This window comes from Diadema setosum, chromosome 8, assembly GCF_964275005.1.
Source record: "Diadema setosum chromosome 8, eeDiaSeto1, whole genome shotgun sequence".
Lineage (NCBI taxonomy): Eukaryota > Metazoa > Echinodermata > Echinoidea > Diadematoida > Diadematidae > Diadema > Diadema setosum.
Genome location: NC_092692.1, coordinates 7,263,054 through 7,285,770, shown reverse-complemented (window position 1 = coordinate 7,285,770; position 22,717 = coordinate 7,263,054). Strand labels below are relative to the sequence as shown.

Below are 22,717 nucleotides of genomic sequence, written 5' to 3'. Positions count from 1 at the left end.
GGTGTATTGGTGTAGTACGAAAAGATATAACACCATCAAATCCCTTAAAGAAAATATATATTCTTTTTTTAATCCATGTATTTATACCTCTCATGTAAGACCGGATCTCGATGTGAAAGGTTATCCAGGGTTGATCTGGTTGACGGAAATAACTGTGCTGATATCCGTTTCTCTCTCTCCCGCCCTCTCTCTCTCTCTCTCTCCCTCTAAATCTCTATTACTATTTTTGTATGTATGTATGCGTGTATGTATGTATGAACCTTGGGAGTTTTTTTTTTTTTTTGAGTGTGTGTCACTAGATTTGAAACAATTCACGGAAAATGCGATTAAATGCGCTGAACCTTATAACTTACAAGGTCAGAAGATGTAGATCTACTGCTTTTAGTTACTTGAATTAAAACGCGCGCATGGTGGATCTCAAATCAACGATACGTCATCCTGTGTTGGTGAACAGTAATTTGCTACTTTAGGAGAGTTCGTTATTAAAAGTTTTATTAATGCAGTTGAACAAAATGGCCCGAATTCACGAAGGTGGTACAAATGAAACCATGGTTTAAACCATGGACAAACACCATGGAGCGCCAAGTGTCGCATAGAATATTTCGTTACGAAATCAGTCAGTTCGTCAATGAAATGATTATTTTGTAACGAAACGACAACATTTTGTAACTAAATGAACATGTTGTCCATGAAATGATAATTTCGTTATCGAAACGGTCATTTTATCAACGAAATGACCAATTTCGTAACGAAATATTCCATGCAACACTTGGCGCTCCATGGTTTTTGTCCATGGTTTAAACCATGGTTTCATTTGTACCACATTCGTGAATTCGGGCCAATGTGCAAATCTTGCCGTCAAAACCGCTACAACAATGATAATTAAGATGGCCTATAATCTCTGGTTACGACACTTTTTGTCTTGAGATCACGGATTATAGTTGGAACGGATATGAAAACTATCTAAAAGGATTAACGAAATTCCTTATTATTTCATTTTTTCTCGTACACATCGTATGTCCATTCACGGCGAATGATATTCAAGCATCGATTCTCTTAGATTACACGAGTTAGACATGAGCTAAGAGAAACAGTTACAAAAAAAAGTGCAATAATTGAGGCTTTGTAGGTAATAAAGCAACTACGTAATAAGGTGCTACGCCCTAACTCGTTTTTGTATTCTATATAATTATGCTTTTGCATTTGTATAAATGCAAATATCCATATATTTACATATTAGTGTATTTCTATATGTATACATACATATATATGCTTACATATTTGTAAATGTACATACGTTGAAGTATGGTCAATGAGTCCACTTTCAGCTAGCGTGTGTCACTCCCTTGAAATGTTATTATATTTGGTAAAATCAACCACTTTGGCCCACTTCATCAAGGTTTATGAAATCAAATGGCGTACCTGGTAATGTTAGCGTAATTATGATGACAGGGTCTCTGTGTGGGTAAAAGGACAAGTAATGCAGAACTTCCTCGTACGCACACACAGAGACACACACGCATAGACACACGCACACACAGACACACATGTACAGGTGTATATATATATATATATATATATATATATATATATATACATATGTTTTAAAAAAATGTGTTTAAAAATATATGTGCCTGTGTGTGTGTATGGGTCTGTGTGCATTGGTGCTTTAAAGCCCTGGCGTAAATGGCAACTTTTGTTGATTTTGATTACTCATTCCTTCCTGAAAGACAAAACGAGGATTTTCCCGTCTGAACGGAGCCTAGACCAGAAATGGCCTTAACTGCCGTTTAATGTCTTTCCTTTACTTTTCTTTCTATTTCTTTCTTTTTCTCTTCTTGGCCAGATTTAAAGGTATTGTTTGCCATAGGGAAAGTGGTTTAAAAGATGTGCCATTTATCTCATTTTGATGCATATGTGTAGGTCAGTTATATCGCAAAACATCCTACTGTATAGAAATTTCGCAATAGATATATTTTTAATCATTATTGTTCACATTTCGTGTATTCAACTATTCTTAACATTGATTATACTGATTAAAATTTTTTACATTGGTTGTTTCTATCCCTAACTCACAGTTTAAAACTACTTTGAAGCACTGAAGCTGGATTTTTGTTTCATCTGCAAATGGTAAATAATGCCTTTGAAGAGACATCGAGCTCATTAATGTTTACCGCTAAAATTGGTGACTTTGTGTAATGCGAGTGACCTTGAGCAATTCTTTGTGACGAACAAACTTTCCATGTGTTTGCCTTATTGAATTTATACCTCTTTCTTAAACATCCTATCGAGCTAAATCTAGTCAAATCCTTCACACCTGGGCAAAGCTCATCGTTTTGTCTTTGTGGTCTTTTAAAACCAAGAGCTCGCCTTTATATCCGGTCCGCATTCTATCTGCCCGTCAGGATTAACGTATCCCTCACACACACACACACACACACACACACACACACACAGATACGTGGCAAATGGCATCCACAGTTCCCGCCAATATGGAAACGGAACAGTGCGGATTTCCTTTTGGTATTTTCTGTTGAGTTAAGGTCTCAGAGGTTTTTCAAATCTTCACGTGATGAGCAGTGGTCAAGGGTCATAACCTGTGTAGTGCACCGTTAAAGTCCATTCAATTCTCAAAGACGTCACTGTGCAGCAACATCTAATCATCAAGGTAGGAATACCAAACGGAAGTAAAAGACATCGTTTAACCTTGGCAAAGATAACGATATAATCATTTCCTATGTTTACACGTGTTTATAATCTAGTCGGCAATGCGACTGACAGGAAACTGCACACTTCCCCTTCATGGCAAAAGGAAAAGAAATAATTGGAACAGGAACGGTGTAAAGGAGAAGCTGTGGCCAAAAAAGGCCAAGGCCAGGACCATAGCTCGGATTGGTGGTGGTGGCGTTGGGGTGATGTGGGCGGGAGATTTGGGTTACGATGAATTTAAGATGGGAGATCTATCGCTGCGGGAAAGGCCGAACAAGGTCTTGACCACTCGAAGGAAGACTTCAATTCTCATTGACTACGGCTGGCGTCTCTCTATGCAGGTTCATTCATCTGCAAACAAAGAACGTCGTGCGTATTGGTATCGTTGATAGAATCATAGTGTTATCATTTTGGTAGGCCAGCTGATATTAGTAGATTCACTGCTACTGGTATTAGCACCTCCGTTTATCATCAGAATTTGGGTAGGTCTATTACTACTGGCACTACTGGAATAGGCAAAAGGACAGGCATTGATATAAGTATTGGTTTGGGTATTGGTATTGGTTTTGGTATTGGTAATGATATTAGTATTGATATTAGTATTAGTATTGGTATTCGTCTTGTATTGGTTTGGTACTGGTATTGGTATTGACAGTGGCATTGTCATGGCATTGGTATTGGTATTGGCATTGGCATTGGTATTGATATTGGTATTGGTATTGGTATTGGTATTGGTATTGGTATTGGTATTAGTATTGGTATTTGTATTGGTATTAGTATCGCTTTGGCATTGGAATAACATTGGTGTCAGCACTGATATTGGTGTTGGTATTGGCGTTGGTGTTGGTATTGGTCTTGTATTGATTTGGTAATGGTATTAATAATAATAAGTAATGTCTTATAAAGCGCTATGTCCAGTTACAAACTACTCAAAGTGCTTTCTGCTCTCTCTTAAGAAAATAGAAAAGGTACAAATAAGTAATACATTACAATACAGTGCAATACCATACAAAACAATACAATACAATGACAACGCCTAACAGAAGAAGAAAAAAGAACACGCACAAAAAAAAAAAACCCTAATCATATGATTGAGCAAAAAGATATGCCTTGACATGTCGTTGAAAAGTATCTAGGCTGTGTATGTTACGAACATTATCCGGAAGTTTATTCCAAAGTGAAGGAGCCATATGGAGGAAGGCGCGATCCCCGTAGGTTGTCCGAGTTTTGGGAACATGTAGCACCGTCGAAGACGAAGAACGTAGGCTGTAAGCTGACCGCTTTACTGTGACCAAGTCCTGAAGATACTTCGGAGCCATGCAATGTAATGCCTTGAAAACAAGGATAAGAATCTTGTACTCAATCCTCTTCTTGACTGGAAGCCAGTGGTATTGTCTTAGTATTGGGGTGATGTGGACATTCTTCCTCACACGAGCTAGAACACTGGCGGCACTGTTCTGTACCCTTTGGAGGCGATAGATAGAAGAGTTAGGCAGACCAGCTAATACTGCATTACAATAGTCATTGCGTGATGATACTAGAGCGTGAATAACCTTGACTGCATCAGATTCAGACAAGAATCTGCGAATCCTTGCAATGTTCCTCAAATGGTAGTGGCACTCTTACAGGCACTTGTGATGTGGTCATTCATATTCAATCTGTTGTCTAGGATCACTCCAAGGTCACGAACTGATTCCAAGAGCGACAGATTCTGGCCATTCAGGGAAATGTGCTCCATCTCAAACACAGAGTGTTGGTGTCGGGAACCAATCAGGATCACATCAGTTTTGTCATTATTAAGTTTCAGGAAATTGCCACTCATCCAGTCCTGCATTGCCGCCAAGCAATCCTGAATTTGCCGACAACAGACCTGATCGGTTATTCCTGACTTGAAGGCAACATAGAACTGCGTGTCGTCAGCATAGCTCAGGCCAAAACGTCTTGCTATGTCACCAAGAGGAGAAGTATACATGGTAAAGAGGATAGGTCCCAGCACGGAGCCCTGCGGGACACCATATTCGATGTAGCACTGCTTTGATGAAGAATCCAACAAAGTAACTACTTGGGATCTCAAAGTCAGGTAGGAGTGGAACCATTTGAGAACGTTTCCAGAGATTCCAAAACGATGCGACATTCTCATCAACAGCAAATCGTGGTCCACAGTATCGAACGCTGCGGATAGATCTAAGAGGACAAGGAGTACCATCTGTTTCTTGTCGAGGGCTAAGAGGATATCATTTGTCACTTTGACAAGAGCAGTTTCCACACTGTGCCCTGGTTGATATGCGGACTGCAGGTTCTCAAACAGATCATTTCCCTTGAGATACTTGCACAGGCAATTTCCAGCAACTTTCTCAAGAACTTTGGAGACAAACTGTAGTTTGTCTCCAAATTAACATTGGTATTAGCACTGATATTGGTGTTGGTATTGGTATCAGTATTGGTATTGGTCTTGTATTGGTATTGATATTGACAGTGGCATTGGTATTGGTATTGGTATTGGTATTGGCATTGGTACTGGTACTAGTATTGCTTTGGCATTGGAATTAACATTGGTGTTAGCACTGATATAGGTGTTGGTATTGGTATCAGTATTGGTATTGGTCTTGTATTGGTATTGGTCTTGTATTGGTATTGATATTGACAGTGGCATTGGTATTGGTATTGGTATTGGCATTGGTACTGGTACTAGTATTGCTTTGGCATTGGAATTAACATTGGTGTTAGCACTGATATTAGTGTTGGTATTGGTATCGACAGTGGCATTGGTATTGGTATTGGTATTGGTACTAGTATTTGCCTTGCCATTGGCATTAACATTGGTGTTAGCACTGATATTGGTTTTGGCATTGGTATTGGTATTGGTTTCTGCCTCGATATTGTCACTGGTTTAGATGGGTATTGGCATCTGTGGACCGTGTTTTCAGATTTAAAGCCATATCCCCTTCATACTACTTTTCTCCCTTGTATGGCTTTCCATGTAAATCTCACATCCAACACGAATGATTTAAAATGCCGTCGTGAAAGGAAAGAAATAATATATGATAAACGATGTTTGTCTTCATGACCAACATCGTTTAAACGGGAAACAGTAACTCCGGATAGCTGGCCCAAGATTTCCTTCCTTTTCCTTTTTTTTTTTTTTTTTTTTTTTTTTGGGGGGGGGGGTCGTTCTTGTTTCATCACCATTAATTTCACCGATACGTGAATCTGTCTCTGTTCAGACGCATTAAACACCATTCAACAAATTTGTGAATGAAATAAGGTTCGTTATTCCGAAGGTTCGTCCTTCCGAAACACACAATTTTCATGAATCTTGATGTTCGTTAATCCGAGAATTGTGATATGGTTCGCTAATCCGAACATTAATTTTGGCGTTATTCCGAAGGCTCCTTACTCCGAGAGTTCGTTAATAAGAAAATAAGATGAGGTTATTTATTTCGATAGTTAATTTAACAGAAAGTGACACCCCCCCCCCCCCTACACACACACACACACATGCAAAAAGGCGCGCCCCCAAAGGAACCATATTTCTTTTACCTGTAAATGAAACTTCATTATAACAAACCTTTTTTTTTTTTTCAATTTCGGATTAACGAAACCTTAGATATAAATCACGTTATACAGAGTAACGAACCTTTGTTTTTCATATTCGGAATTACGAACTTCGGGAATAACAAAGGAACACCCTTGGTAGACACTGATTCGTGTAATATCGCATTGGATGACATGCTGAGGTATGTGGTTTCTCGTTATTGCCATCATGCCAAGTACAGTCAATTCAAACATTAGATCCGGCATATTGTATTAAACGAACATTCTTGTATTTTCCACGGTCTGAAAATAAATTGTTCTATCACTACTTAAACCTTCAAAGTCAGAGGAATCATAAAGGCTATGTGAGAGGAGTGAAGGGAAAAGGGAAAAGAAGTGAAATTAGGACAACAGACTGATGAAATTGCTCTTTACAGACATTAGTCACGTGCCCCATTTTGAAGGTCCTATCATATCTCTCCCTCTCTCTCAAAAAAACAAAAACAAAAAAAAAAACAAAAAAAAAACCCAGAGCTTTTTTTTGGGAGGTTCAAAGAACGAAGGGGTGGGGGGAGGGAGGGAGGGGTTGACGGCCATCCCTGAGATCTCCGCTATCGCTACGTCTATTTTGTGCTATATTTCTTTCTTTTTTTTTAATGTAGCATCTAACTATATCATGATAAAACAAAAAAGTGAAGCAGAGCTTTTTGTGGTTGCTGAAAGCTGTGTATTGATATCAAAGTCATGTTCACCTATGCCTTGTTTGGACAAAATACGAATTGATGGAAAATATGCCTCAGTTTAGTGGCATGTGACCTTTAAATGTAATGTGACATTGGAATGGCAACAAATGATCAAAACATGTGCAGAAAGAAGTCATGAAAGGAAATGGCGAGATATCGCTAAGTGTGTGGGGTCACAGATGCCCCCAATCTAACAGAAGCCCAAACTGTGCATTTTCCTGCATGTGTCCCCTTGAAACTTCCTACGAAAAACGAGAATGAAGTATGACACAGTATGGCGTACCAGTCCTGTAACCGAAGGGTCGATAAATTCCGAGTGTTCATCAAATGCTATACGTTAGGAAAGATTGGATAACATTCACATAGGCAAAACCTTGTATAATGTTTTGTCCAACTTCACTCTCTCAGTTGGACTGATTTTGTTGCTGTTGTCAGTATTTCATCTGGCAATGTATGTCAGTTGATAGATTGCACTTCAGTGCTGGTTGATATACTGAAAGGAACTTGCTGGAGACGGATGGTATTGACAATTCACATTATAGAGCACACAATAATATACCTGCTTATTTTCTCCAAATGAAATCACATCGGGGAGGGTGTGGTTCGTATTCAAATTGGAGGACGGTGTTTTGTCACCGCTCTCTCTTTGATAGACGAATGTAATTCCAGCCGGCAGGTACTTGCTAATGGAACCTCACTGTTGTGTAACCAAAGGAAGATACAGAATTAAGGAAACAAGTACATACTCAACTACAAGTAATATTAATAGATCCCATTGGTAGGTAGATGACCGGAAAATGAAATCAATTTCCGTAAAACACAGAATAGTGTCCAAAATTAGTTTGTAGGTTGTCAATTCAAGGTAACGCGATATTTGTTAGCATCCATAAATTCAAAAGACATCACACCTAAAGATCAATCAAGATCATTCATATTCTTTTTTTTAATCGTTATTTTTCAAATGCGTATCTTTACGGTCCCTGCGGCGAACAATTAGATGTAGTATACAATCCATGTGATATTGCACATACAGCTGAAACTAAGGGTGGTTTGGTCCTGGACCCTGCGGAGGAAGTCGAATCGCTTATCTGAGTTCCGACTTGGCTCATATGGAAAGAATTTGTGGGTCGCATCCGGCAGTGGATGGCATGCCTCATTCCGAACTCGTCACTTCCGTAACCCTATCAGGGGCACCGGACTGAAGATACATCAATGGGTTTTTTTTTTTTCGTAACTCGATCAAAGAGATAGGCCTACTCGGACAGGGTTTTTCGTAACTTTTTCAAAGAGACAGGTAGAGAAGGAACTTTTAGTTACACAAGTATTATTGCTTTGTTATTTTTTGTTCTTGTTTCTTCTTCGCAAAAAAAGCATTTGCACAAGTCACGGCTGTTTTGGGTCACTTGATCATCTAGCCATACTGACAGTTGACACGCTGTAGATTTGGGCCTACAGCAGGTTATTTGGAGAGGCAACGGATATACGAGCTGATGAGAGGAGGTGTGTGTGTATTTTTTTCTTATTCATTTTTTTTTCTACCACCTGACTAACTGGCACTAATACCAGACAACATCAACAGCAGGTTAACCTTCTTCTTCACCCCCCGCCCCGCCAACATCGAAACAATATCCCAAATAGATAGGACGAGAGTTTTGTAACAAGATAAGCAAATAGATATAGGATGAACTTCTGATTGCAAGCGGGTTTCTTCAGTATCGGCGATAAATGTTTCTCCATTGTTCCAGCCATGCTGTCAGAAAAGTGCGATCGAAGTTGGACAGGTTTGTAGATGTGATAACGTAGCTATACGTGAACTGGTACTAGTAGGGTATTTCTTCCGAATGACCATTCTCTTCCATGAGATTTACATAGTTGGCTTGACGGATATCAAGTTTGTGCAGTGACATTCTGTGGTTTCGTCTCATCCAGCCCACTCCCTTCCCTTGTTTTGTTTGTTTCATGTTAGCGTTTCATGTAGTTTTCACACAGCGGCAAATATACTATCATTTATTCAACACATTAATGTTGATATATCACGGACAAGTGATGTGGAATAGGTGTTGGAAATCTCACCACTTAGTTTCACAGACACTCCTGTAAAACACAAACAACTTTTCGAATAATACAAAAACCAACTAGTATATTAGCTAACCATTGTAACTCCACTTGAAAGCAGACTCTGAAAAAATAAAAGGAAACATCTCTCCAGCATAACTGCTAGTAATATGCACTGTGGTAAAAGTAAACTTAAAGAAGCGGAAAAGTATAAAAGTTTCATCAAATACAAACAGAAAACATGAACATTGATGGAAACAAAATCATCTCAATCCTTTGTCTGTAAAAGTATTAACATCTGCTTATCTTTGTTTCTTGTGGTTTATTGTGTTCTCAATAATTTAACAACTATATTTCCACCAATAAAATAGATCATGATTATCAATCGTTATCATCCTTACAGAGCAATTGATTTGAATGATATCATCTTTCATCTTGACAGCCTGTCAAAGCAGGATATTCTACCACGTCTATACGTAATAGTTGAATGGTGATGATGTCATCACCTGTTGTTTTGCAATGGTCGCTTCTCACTGCGACTGTGTTGTTACAAAACTTTCACATTTCTTGTCCAAGTTTTATGGAAACCTGACTTGACTGATTGTTTGAATTGACGCAATTCATCTGAAAGCCAAATTGAACATGAAGTGGATTTACACTTGAAATTACTCATTTGATTTGAGCCCATGTAACGACAGCATGACAATGCCAAATATAAGTTAGTTTGATAAGAAAGAGTAAAATATTACGAGTTCAACGGTATAAATTTGATCGAAATCGGATAAAAAAATAAGGAAGTTATGACATTTTGAAGCTTCGCTATTTTGGAGGGAAACAGTTCTTGAACAGTCAATATGAATATGCAAAAAGTGAGCATGTCATTCTCTCACAACTTACCATACAGTTTGTACGTAAAATTTTGAAATTTCCTGTTTTTCATTCAAACGCAATTATGCCCGAGGGTCAAATCCTCATATATATAATTGATCACTATTAAATCTGAAGTTATTTAACCAGGAATAACGTCATGTTTCAGACTTCAATGACAGAAACATTGAATTTTCGTATTTTTTTTTTTTTTTTTTTTGGACACGATCAATGGAAAATTGTGAGGGTATGACATGGTAAGCTCACTCATTATTTTGCATATTCATAGTCACTGTACAAGAACTGTTTTGGAGAAATTATCAAAACTTCAAAATTTCATAACTTCCTTATTTTTCATCCGATTTCAGTCAAATTTTTACCGTTAAACTCGTAAAATTTTACTCTTTTTTATGAGACTAACTTATATTTGGACTGGACTTCCTCTTTAAACTACCGCTATTCGTCTCGTTGCTTCCCACAGACCTATCATGACTATATTTCTTTTATCTATTGGTGTTCGAGTCACGAAAATGACGCATTGTCCGAACATTATTGATCCAGCTGTAGTGCACTTTATGGCACAATGTCTGATACGAATGTAGATAACAGTGATAATTTCATTTCCATTCTTGTTCGATGGAGATGAATAAAAGATAATGAATTCAACATGATCATGACACGATATGATGTGATATTATATGTAATGATATTATATGATATGACATGAAGCAGCTCACATGAAAACAAGTTTATTGAATTAATGCAATCTTGCGTCGAGATGTTTTTATTCCAAACGATTGACAAATTGCCCTTCATTGACGTAAATAAGCACCGATTGGTCGGTGTTTCATCTTTACGTCGATGAAGGACAATTTGTCAATCAGTCGTGACGAAAAAAAAAAAACAAGTTTGTTTGAAAATGCTTTCATAGTGATAACAATATATCAACAATGTTTTAATGCTGGTGAAGATAATGGTGATCATTATGTTGTTATTGTCATATAAATATGGTGGTAATTGCTTTGACGCTCACCTGAGTTCAGATGAATGCAATAATGTGACTATTAAGGATAATGTGACCATTGTTATAAAATTGCGTCACCCAATGCCTGAACAGCTTCCTGAAGTTCTTCGTTTAGCGGTTTGCGCAACAGCGAGAGCGTTTCCTTGGCCTTTCGAGGTCTTGGACGTAACCCTGACAAGGAAGAAATGTGACAACATTGTTTGCAATCATTGGCAGGGACAAACAATATTATCCATGCCAGAACAGTATTAAACTCGTCAGTACGAAAAAAGGGGATCCCCTCTGCGTTCAAGATGACTCTTACAAGAAGAGTAAAGTCAAACTAAAGGAATAGTAATGTAGACTTCTATATACACGTATAGATATATCTATATTTATCTGTCTATCTATCTATCTATCTATCTATATTTGTGTGTGTGTGTGTGTGTGTGTGTCTGTGTGTGTTTGCGTGAGTGTGTGTTTGTGTGTATACTATATATATATATATATATATATATTATATATATATATATAATATGTATGTACAGTGTGTAGGTAGTATAGGAGTATATGGTGAAATAAGGAAGTGTAAATCGTCTAACAAAATAACGAACCATAACGAACCTTCGGAATAACGAACTGGGGGGAACCAAAGGAAACATTATATTTTCAGAGTGCAATTATTGGTAACAAGTAATCCCCATTACAAAATCATAGTTGCTAAAATCATGGTTTGCTGTTGAAGCATTATTTATGGGATGTTTAAAATGCAGTTTCATCTTGAGCGGATTGTGACAATGACTACCATCACTGTTCTCGTAAATACTTGAAATCTTAGAATTCAACAACTTTAACAATTCCTTGATTGCTTTTTTGTTTGCATTGGTTTTTTGGTAAGACTTCAATGACTCGATATCACTGTTCAGATTGCTTCATTTGTGTCCATTTCATAAAAGTCGATGGTTTGTGAACATGCACATGGACTGGATTTTCACGCTTTTGGGTCGCCGTGGCGTGTGGCCCTCGCAGAAGGAAAATATTCCCGTGTCTCTGCGGAGACGACCTTCCTTCCAAGTACAGTACTATAATCGAGGTAACGACTAAGGTGTGACGAAGTGCGCTCCGCCGTGTTTCTACACAATCTAAACAGGGCCTTGCCCGCATGTCTGTGAGCTGTTTCAGTACTAGTGTTATGACGTCACTCTCCTATGTACAGGGTGACGAGAGCCAAGTCACGTCAACAATTAACGCTTTCGAAACATAAAAGAGAGGCTACTGCATGAGGAAATTTTACTCCCCTGTCAAGTTCACCTTGTAATTGATTAATATGAGTGTCGTAGAACAAATACAGAAATATGCATTTATTCACATTCATGTAAAGGGAATGCAAGATATAAGATTATGACGCTACTTGATCATCTTGCAAGTCTAACATTGGGTATCACCCGCATCTTCATTGAATTTTAAATGGAAAAAAGTGGAATGTGCAAGTAGGTGATAATTGAGATAGCAATAGTATTGCATAGAAGGGATTGCTCTTGGTATATAGGCAAAGCATAATTATAGACTGTGAAAAACTGATTTGGCATAATGATTTTCAACCCAAAAGTCCATTGGAGAATCATTGTTTTAAGGCAATGACATTATCTCCTCATCCAGTTTGCATGATGTCATGATTGTGGAAAATAACTCAATTCTGATATGAAATGCATATTCAGGAGTATAACACATCATAAGGTGGAAATGGCATGACTTTACAATGGTAAGGTTCTCGCAGGAAGAATTAGATGTTCTAATCCCATAGCCATTTGAAATTGATATTGGGAGGGAAAAAAACACGAAAGAAAATAATGAAAATATACTCTGATATCTTGACAAGAAAGTAGGGAGAGCGTGAGTCTAAATGATGGTCTGCTTTGGTTGTTTTAAATTCGCTTCTTTAGTATTGTAGCTCCATGCTTCTCTTTTGCGTCTCTCAATTTTAATGATTAAACAACTCTAATGAAACTCTATCAGTCAACATAATGAAGAATTTAGAAAAAACAAAACAAAGAAAGCATTTCAGCAGGTGACGTGATACCACTATTGGTGAGCGCCATTTTGTAAATGATATGCTATATTGAAAGACTCCGAGTTTCTTGTACAGCCTTTTGTTTTTCCTGCAAAGTGTGCCGCCACTGCACACGAAAGACCCCTTTACAAGTGCCATCAATTGGTATATAGACGGACGTGGTAAAGTTCCTTTCCATGAGGAAACTGGTAAACCACCATGTATAAACAGGTACCTTCCTATAGACCAGGAAACGGGGCATCCGCTCTCCTGTGGCTCATTCATCTCTGTGTCTCGTGATCATGATGTACTGATAAAGAAAACACAAAGACAAAAGCAAAAAAAAAAAAAGAAAAGAATGATGCAGATTAGATAGATGAATGAAAGAATGAAGGATTAGAAAGTGAAAGAAAAAATACATGATTGAATAAAACTGAATAAAAGGACAAAATGAAGGAAAGAGGGATGAAATATAAGAAAGTGAATGGAACTCCTCGTGCTGTATGATAGGTGCTTCTTATCGAATCAAAATCGGCTGTTACAGAGTCCCGTCAATTGTCCTGTATCAGCGACAGTATAAACAGACCAGAAAAATTATCCCACCGCTGCCAAAGCAAATATAGGGGGTCTGAAACATTTTGCCAGCCGTGAATGACAAGCCATGCACCATGCTGTAGATGACAGAGTACAATGGGGTTCCCTATTAATGACCTTGTTTGGCTGCAATAGCAACGACATAGACACGGTGACAGTACATGAGAAACGACAATTATTATGAGAAGGTACTGGTCAGCGAGGTGATTTGAATTGTGTGCAATCAGGACAAGTTCCAGTGCAAGGAAGATGTTAAGTATATCATAAGAAGGAATCTGATATTGTTGTCATCAAATGATTAAAGGCATAATATTTACCACTAAATAATTTTGCAGATGAAACAAAAACCCAGCACTATAGTGCTTCAAAATAGTTCTAAAATGACGTGAGTTAGGGCTGTAAACAACCGATGTAAAAGTTTGAATCAGTATAATTGATGTTAAGTAGTGTTAAATATATAAAATGCGAACAATAGTTATGATATGAATGTTTCCAGATTAAACCGTCTACTCTAATGGTTTATTGAGAAAAATAGTGATATCTCCTTATATTCAAGGCTTTAATGCGAAAATTTTATAAGATAGGATGTTTTGTGATACAACTGACCTACACAGTCATATGCATCAAATGTGATATCTTGAACATTTTTAAGATCACTGCTCCCAAAGGTAAACAGGACCATTAATAGATAAAACGTTAAATCTGTTATGTCTTTATCAAATAATCTATAGAAAATATGTATGTGGTAACGATAACAACAACAAAGACTGACAAGATGATCCTGTGAAATTGTTTAAAATGATGTTAATTTTCTCTTCACATTGATTCAATTGCATGTCATCGGATTTGATTTTCCATTTTTTCTTCACACCTCCCCTTCTCAAAACTCTCTTCTCCTTCTTCCACCTTTTCATATCCTCTTTCTACTTCCTTTCACCCTTTCTCCTCAATCCTCTTTATTGTTCCTCTTCACCCCCCCCCCTTCTCCTCCCTCTCCTCTCCCTCCATCTCCTTCTTATTTGGGGTCGAATTCCTCTCTACCTCTTCCTCCTAATCCTCCTCATTCTCCTTGCCCTTTCGCTTCACCCTCCTTCTCTTTATTCTGTCTTGTGAACTCCTAATATTTTGTTTTTATTCATACCTCTTCTCAGTCTCTTCTTTTTCTCCTACATACCTCTAACCCCCTCTCCAGCACTCCCTCAATAATCCATGCTTTAACCATATTCATTATCAATGTTGTCATCTTGCACGCAGAATACAGAAGGTCGACAGTCGGCGGTGACTTCAACCATCGACATCGCACCCTGGCGCATCTTGTATCAGTGTAACCATGGAGACTGTTGTACTTCTCCTCACAGTCCTATCACTGGTGGCGCCCTCCTGTTTCGCAGTTACAATGAGTAAGTTGCTCTTTAACTTTGCTGTAGTTGTTGTTGGTGATGTAGAAAAAAATACAATATGTTTATGCAAATGTTTTCCGTGACTTTTTTGTAACTTAATAATAGGGTTCAAGAATAATGAAATCAGGTTAAAAGGAAGAAATCCTTCCATTCTGTCGTTTGTTACAACGGTGACAAAGGTAACAAGCTTCCAAGGTTGCCTCACTCAGTCCTTACAAAACAAAAACAGAGAAAACCCTACTTTTCAACGGATATCATCTTGCTTAGAGATTTTTGTATGGCTCTCATAATCTCTATACAGTTTACGACTTGCTCAGGGTATGGCATTTACCGGTCAAAATTATACTTTTGTCTTTTACTCGCAGGACCTATAATAGGCCCAAAATATCGATATTATGTACTCCGTGCTTTCAGTAGGAATATCAATGTCTCCAATTTTAACTATTGACTTCTAAAACGACTACCATATCATTTTGCTACATGAATGAACAATGTTTTGTGAATTTCGCACGTTTTCTTTCACTTGTGAAGATTCTTCTGATTACACATTTCACTGCATAGGCCTACATGACTTCCGAACTACGAGAATGAGTGGAAACAAATTCAGTTTCAAAATCAATCTAATATCAATTTTGTAGACTGTCTCTGCAGTTTCACAAATCTGTAGCCTTTGTGTCGTGAACACTTTTTCGACGTAACATAGCTTTACTGCTTGAGACGATTTTGCATGATATATCATGTGCCTGACGGGCAGGATATCGATTGAATGATCTCCATGGATTTTTGAAGGCACTTGTTGTAAGTTTGGCCAAAACTATTGATAAATCGTCAGAAGCGAAAAACAACAACACCAACAAATGAGTTCCCAAAGTCATTTCAACATTAACATTATGCAGACCAGGCTGGCACAGTCCGCCTTACCGGCGTCGACAGTCCCTTCATGGGCCGCGTGGAGGTCAGACACGACGGCAGGTGGGGCACCGTGTGCGATGACGACTGGGACGACACCGACGCCAACGTGGTCTGTCACGAGATGGGGCTCAGCGGCGGGAAAGCAACCTCCAGTTCATCCAGTGCTATCCCATCTGGTCAGTACAAAGAGCCCCCTTTTCATGCATCCCCGGGCTACACCTATAGAGATTTTTTTTTTATTTATTTATTTTTTTTTTTAAGAAACGAGTTTTCATAGATGTCCTGTGCTCATTAGCAGAAGACAGACAAACAAACAAACAGACAAGCACAACAGGCTGATGTCCGTCATTCTGAAAGTTTGTTAATCCGAAAATGATATAAGGTTCGTTGTTCCGCAGCTCCGTTATTTTGAAACGCGCAAATTCCCTATACTTGGATGCTCGTTAACCAAAAATGGCAAAGGATTTCTTAATCTCAACAGAAATTTGTGGTATTTTCCAAAGGTTCATCAGTCCGCGAAAATAAAATAATATGGTTCGTTACTCGAAGGTTTGTTAATCCGAAAATGAAATGAGGTTTGGTAATCCTAAAATAAAATAAGGTTCGTTAATCCGAAAGTGACAATTTAATAGGGGAATATTTGCGGACCTTCGGAATTACGACCCCCTTTTTTTTTCATTTTCGGACAAAGGAACCATTGATATATGTAATATTATTTATTTTCAGCTTAACGAACCTTTTTGTTTTAAATTTACGAACCTTCGGAATATCGAGCCTTGTTTCATTTTCGAAAGATTATGAACCTTTGGAATAATAAACCTTGGGAATAAAGAACTGTAACTGTACAACAAATCACGAACAAAATTATCTAGTCAACATGAAACAGGATAAGCAAGTGGTGATAAAAGCATGTTCATCTCGAACAGGATGGATTTTACTGGATGAGAACAGGGCCCCGTTGCAAGAAAGTTGCAATCAATTGCAAATAATTGCTTATTTTGAAACAACCATTCTGATTGGCTCAGGGTCTGCCCTATTAAGAAGACATGCATGCAACAATGATTTTGATTGGCCAGTGACAATCAGTTGCAAGTTGCGTTTAAACGCAAAGTTTCTAGCAACGGGGCCCAGAACATTCATCATGTTCATGTTGTGATTTATTACGTGTTCACCGTGCAGATAACTGTAGCAGACGTATAACCTATTCGACGTAACTAACAACAATACTTCAAGCGTGAGAACGCTGCGATAAATTACCTCCCACCGCCTCTAATATTCAAGTGCAGTATTGTAGTCGTCTAATTGACCGTTATTACGACGGGCTTAATCAGATTTCATGCACACCTTTTTGAATACATGTGTTTACTGGCAGTCCATTGATAAGAGCTCACCCGCGGCTATACCCTACAGCCCGAAGTTTCAAATAGCGTGCTATCTTGCGGTTACCAAACTAGTCCGATGTCAAGACAGCGCGCTATTTGTGTAGTGAAGACGCAAATACCGCGCTATTTGATCGGGAAAATTTCCCCCACTCGTGAGCTAGCGCGCTAATTCGTGAAATAGCGCGCTATTTTGGGTGCGTCTCCATCAGCCCGAAATTTTCCCGATCCCTCCACGTACTCTTCTGGTTAGCCATCTGGCTATGGAAAGCGTAATACTATGTACATTACAAGCTAATGACTTTTGTGTACAGTACATACACATACATACATGTATTCAAGGATCACATGTGTGTACTAGGCCTATACTGTTGTTGAAATCTTTAAAACCAGGGAGGTGATTCCTCTCACCTCCCTTTTAAAACTCAGTGCCGTGCATGCTGGCAGTTGTTTCTTGTACTTCTTCTTCTGGTTCACTCTACTAGAAGCTGACGATTCTTGCAGATTGTGTGTATTTTGGACTTGTTTAAGCATTGCAAATCGTTAATTTCATATAAGATGTCTCACTGGACAGAAGAAAGAGTAGCGTTATTGATATACCTTTGGAGAGAATATGCTGTACTGCTCACTTTCCTGGTTTTATTATCGTACATACGGTGATGGTATAGGAGATTTTGTGCGGGGAAATCCACTTTCGAACCGCGAGCTAAGCAGAGTAATGATGCAAAGCGCGCATGCGTCAATTTTCGGGCTAATTTCCCCAAGCGGGCTGTTCGAGCTGATGAAGACGCACATTATTGTATCGGGCTATTTTCGAAGACCCGGCAACATTTCTCGCTAGTTTGAACTTTGGGCTGATGAAGACACGCCTACTGTGTATACCAGGGGCGGATCCAGGATCCAGGAAAGGGGAGGCGCCTTTGCAAAATTAATGGGGGGGGGGGGGGGGGGCGCACGCAGCCCTCAGTGCCCCCCTTTTTTTTTCTTGTTATTTTTTCTGTTTTAGCCAAAAATAAAGAGAGGGTGCGCGCCCGGTGCGCCCCCCCCCCCCCCCTGGACCCGCCACTGTAGGCCTACAGCTCTTATCCCGGGTTTCATCGAAATTATAACGGAACGGGAACGGGCAAATTGTTATCCCGTCAGTAAAGCGGGGGGGGGGGGGGGGAGGGCATTAATATAATACGCATTCGTAAACTTCCCAATCAGGTATATTGCATAATGTGACTGTGCATTACAAATCCAACAAAAAGTCGCAATACCTCATTTTTTTCTGAATGAGCAATTCTTCTTTGATATATTTCAAAAATTGGGGATCATAAACGGAATGGAAAATTATTTCTTTTGAAGTTTTATTTTCTATGAACAATTCGTTTTGGTCTGATGTCGACTTTCTCTGATTTACGGACGGGCGGAGCACTATTTAGAAACCCTATTACAGTATTTCAACTCATAACTTTTGAAAGGATGATGCAATAGTTGAAAGTTAGTTTCGGTCATGAATATAATGTAATTGATGATATGCAAACTTTCATATTAGTTTAATAATCCCTTCATAGTGGTCGTTATGGAGTTTGGGTTTTTTTTTTCTGTTCTTTGTTCCAATCAGTGCAGAGTGCACAGTTAGGTGAATTACGCACTTGGCTAGACCCTGGACTTCATAGCATTTTTCTCAGTACATCACACACTTTTGCAAAGTGCGCATGTAGGCCCTACTTTCTTTCCACTATTTAGCTGAGTTTGGAAAGTCCGTTTGCACTGAATTACATGTCATTTAAAAAGAGTCTGTATGCTTTTTCAGAATCCGCCCTTAAGTGAAAATCCTTGACTGTCGACTTTTTTGGTATTTTTGTGATACAGGCTCATATTTTATATGATCACAGAGTTGCGAGTGTATCAAGCACCTGTTAGTGAATGTATTTGCCTCTGCATTGAATTTCATGCATTACAACAATTAAAATTAGAAATTTCCCGAGTTATGGGTTGACATCAATACAGGCCTAAACTTAGTTTTCACTTTAAAAAATGAACTGAGATCCCTGCTGGAAAGAGCACAGTGTTTCACAGTGTGAGAAACACAGTGTGAACACAGTGTGAAATTTCTTCACACTTAAATTCGAGCGTTTTAACAATGTGAACACATTGTGAATCATCAATTTACAGTGTGACACAGAACATTACCATGTGAACACTCTGTGAAAACCAAACCACAGTGTGAAATCATCTCCACACTGTTAAATTCGAGCGTTTTCACATAGTCGACTAAGTGACCACACTGTGAACACACTGTGGGACACTGCGTGTTCTTTCCAGTAGGGATAACCGCAAGTTAAACGGTTTTATTTGGCATATAAAGCAAAATTCACTTTTTGTATGAATTGAGGCAGACGGTAAATGGACCAACTAAAATTTTACCGTGTTTGTTATGTTTTTTTATTGTTTTCTTTTTCTTTTTCGAAACGCACACCCAAATCTCCTGTTTGACGCCTGGTTCCCGCTGTAAAACAGCGATGCCTTGTTGACATTACTGATTAGAGCTATCTATCGTATGTTTTATGTATATATAGTCTCTCTTTACATGCACTTTGATATGTATCGCGCTCCCTTTGCTGTTTGTTTTTTCCGATATATTATAATACAGCCATAACGATACCAACTTGAGATGTAAGAAGAAAATTATATCAGCACATGATGGGTCAGACTGAGATGGCAACAATCTTCCAGGTTTATTCTTTATCAGAGTCACTTCAAGCCTCAAATTTCTCCAAAATCTCGAAACATTCATGTACAAATACCAATCTTCAACATGATGAATTTCACTCGCTAGGCTGCGGCATGATGATTGGACATTTTTAATCAATCTCGCAGTTAAGAAACAACTATTACGACACGATGCGTTGGTACATGTATAGTCATATTTTAACGGGGTGTTGAATTGAAACCATGAATCAATGATATGGCGAAAATACAGCTCTTTATTATAACTATTATAGCGATATTATAGCAAATCAACTCACAAAATACGAACACATTCATACATCATCACACATAGTATAAAATGAATGCTCTGTAGTGGGTCTATGTCAAAAACGTCTCACGATTGTGACATCACAGTCAAGAATGCACCGAAGGTTGCTCTTACGTTCCAGTGATATGATAAGCCTCCATCATTAGAGAGCATGAATTGATTACAGTATTATGCTCCGATTTCACAAGTCTGCATGCGAAAACCGAACACGCGATGCGTATAAATATAAGTCTAGAATTGCACATTCGAGCAATCATGCGGCAGAATTTTGTTTCAAGCCAGGGTTACACCAAAGCCGAATTCTCCCGAATAAATTTGGACCGATTCTGCCCGAATGTGGCCTGAATCAATCGGATGGATTCGGTGGATTCGGAACCTATTCGTCTCTGAATCGGGGAGATTCCCGAATCAGAGACGAATAGGTTCCGAATAGGTCCCGAATCATAGCAAAATCTCCAATTTGCTTATATTTGCGAGGCTGTTCGGGTCATCCTGGCCGATCAATCGACCTATTCGGCTGCTATTCGGCCGTATTCTGTCTTATTCGGCTCACTCGCCCGTATTCTGCTCTGTATTCGGGTAACAATTCGGATGGATTCGGGGAGGTATTCGGGGCATTCTGAGCAGATTCGGCTCTATTCGTGATATTCGGGTCTATTTGGCTAGACGATTCGGGCCGTTACTTCCCTTAATGATACGAATAGGTAGGTCTGCCCAGAATGTCCCGAATGCCTCCCCAAATCCAACCGAATTCCATGCGAATACATCCCGAATGTGACCCGAATGAAAATTGTCGGGGCCACATTCGGGAGTAGTTTTGAGGGTATTCGGCTGGTTTTGAACATTTCAAAACGAGCCGAATCCCTCCACGAATGTTCCAGAATCCTTCCCGAATTTTCGCCCATTCGGGGAGGGGAGAACAGAATGCTCCCGAATCCATCCGAATACGTGTATTCGGGTGGATTCGCAGCTGATTTGGCTCCGGTGTGGATAACCGAGGCTTTATACGTCTTTATAGACCTATTATATTCGAATGCCGATAGATGCATCGACCGTTTGCCTTTCCCTAAAGTCAGACGCAGGGCCAAGTGGGAAGTCCGTATAATTTGTCATCGTTGAGTATTATGGAGAGCATAATATTTATAGGTGATTATCAACAGTTGAGAATAATGATGTAATTTCCTTTCACAAAGTTGTCCTCTCCTCCATATTTGATGCTAGTGTAATATTGACATTGTATGTTTGTGTGGGGAGTTGTCTTTATACGGATTTACATCACCATTACACAAACCCTCATCATTTTGATGAGAGAGGAACTGTAAATGTTTTAGTTCCTGGTCGCGGAGATGTTTCCGCAACGTCTCCGTGACCGTACTCTTTGAGTTAGCCGAGTCTCCGGGGAGTAGCGGGAGAATCGAACATGTTAGATTTGGGGGAAACTTTTTCCAGTTCCACCGTTTCCGCGACGTCTCTTTAGTCCCGGCCAAATCACGAAGACTCCATTAAATTTTAATTTTGTCCGCGAGGTCTATAGAGACGTCTCCGCAATCTTGCAGAGACCCATTGGCAACTACTTGTGGGCGAATAGTTAAGCCATGAAGTCGGCCTGGAGTCTCCTTGATGAGAGCACAAGCCATTTTTGATCTCTCGAGCCGCAAGGATCGCGGCGACTGAGATCTGTCGCGCCAGTTTGAGTTCCGGCAGTCGAGGAGACGTCTCGTTCAGTGAGATATAGGCCCTTGATTAACATGCCATCTATGCGAACACACACACACACACACACACACACACACACACAGTTAACATACTCGAGTATTATGACACACGAATTTTCAGTTCCGCTACAGCTTCACTGTTTGTTTATTTATTTGTTTGTTTATTTTTTTATCACAAGATGATGAAATTCCAATGTGTTTTTATTTTACATTAGTACAGTTATAACGATAACTCCCTCCCAGTTGTTTTCGTTTCTTTTAACCAGTAGGCCCTACAACCAAACGAGGCGGTCAAACGAATTATTTTGATTCGTGCTACTACCAGCTCAGCAGACTAAGGTCGAACTTAGCGAGATTTCATTTTACGACATGAAATAATGCTAACGTATATCCTTCTTTGCTTTTATCCTGTTTCCTTCTTTTTGTACTATCGTTTTCTTTCCATTCTGTTCTATTCTAGGCCTGCAAAATGCACGTCTCTTTTAGTTGTAACAAATCACTTTTCCCATGGATATGAGCATTATTAAAACACGGTCTTAATAAGAGTGGACCCTCCATTATAACTTCGCGAAATATAAGTGTATGTGTAAAATTGTGCATCCAATAATTGATTATAGATATGACATTAATATCATTTTTTTTTGCTTAGTATGGCTATTAAAAAAAAGGAATTATTAAAGTTTGAATTGAATTGATGATTTACAGCAACATAATATGCCTTTAGCAATTAT

General features: G+C 38.9%; 1 protein-coding gene across 1 annotated transcript in view; it reads left to right on the top strand.

The window, feature by feature from the left end:
• LOC140232363 (scavenger receptor cysteine-rich domain-containing protein DMBT1-like) overlaps window positions 1-22,717 on the top strand; it is a 116,896-nt gene that overhangs the window by 3,760 nt on the left and 90,419 nt on the right. The window contains exons 2-3 of the mRNA XM_072312489.1: window positions 14,810-14,955; window positions 15,852-16,043. Coding sequence (XP_072168590.1) covers window positions 14,886-14,955; window positions 15,852-16,043 — 262 coding nt within the window. The 5' untranslated portion in view covers window positions 14,810-14,885. The remainder of the gene's footprint in view (window positions 1-14,809; window positions 14,956-15,851; window positions 16,044-22,717) is intronic.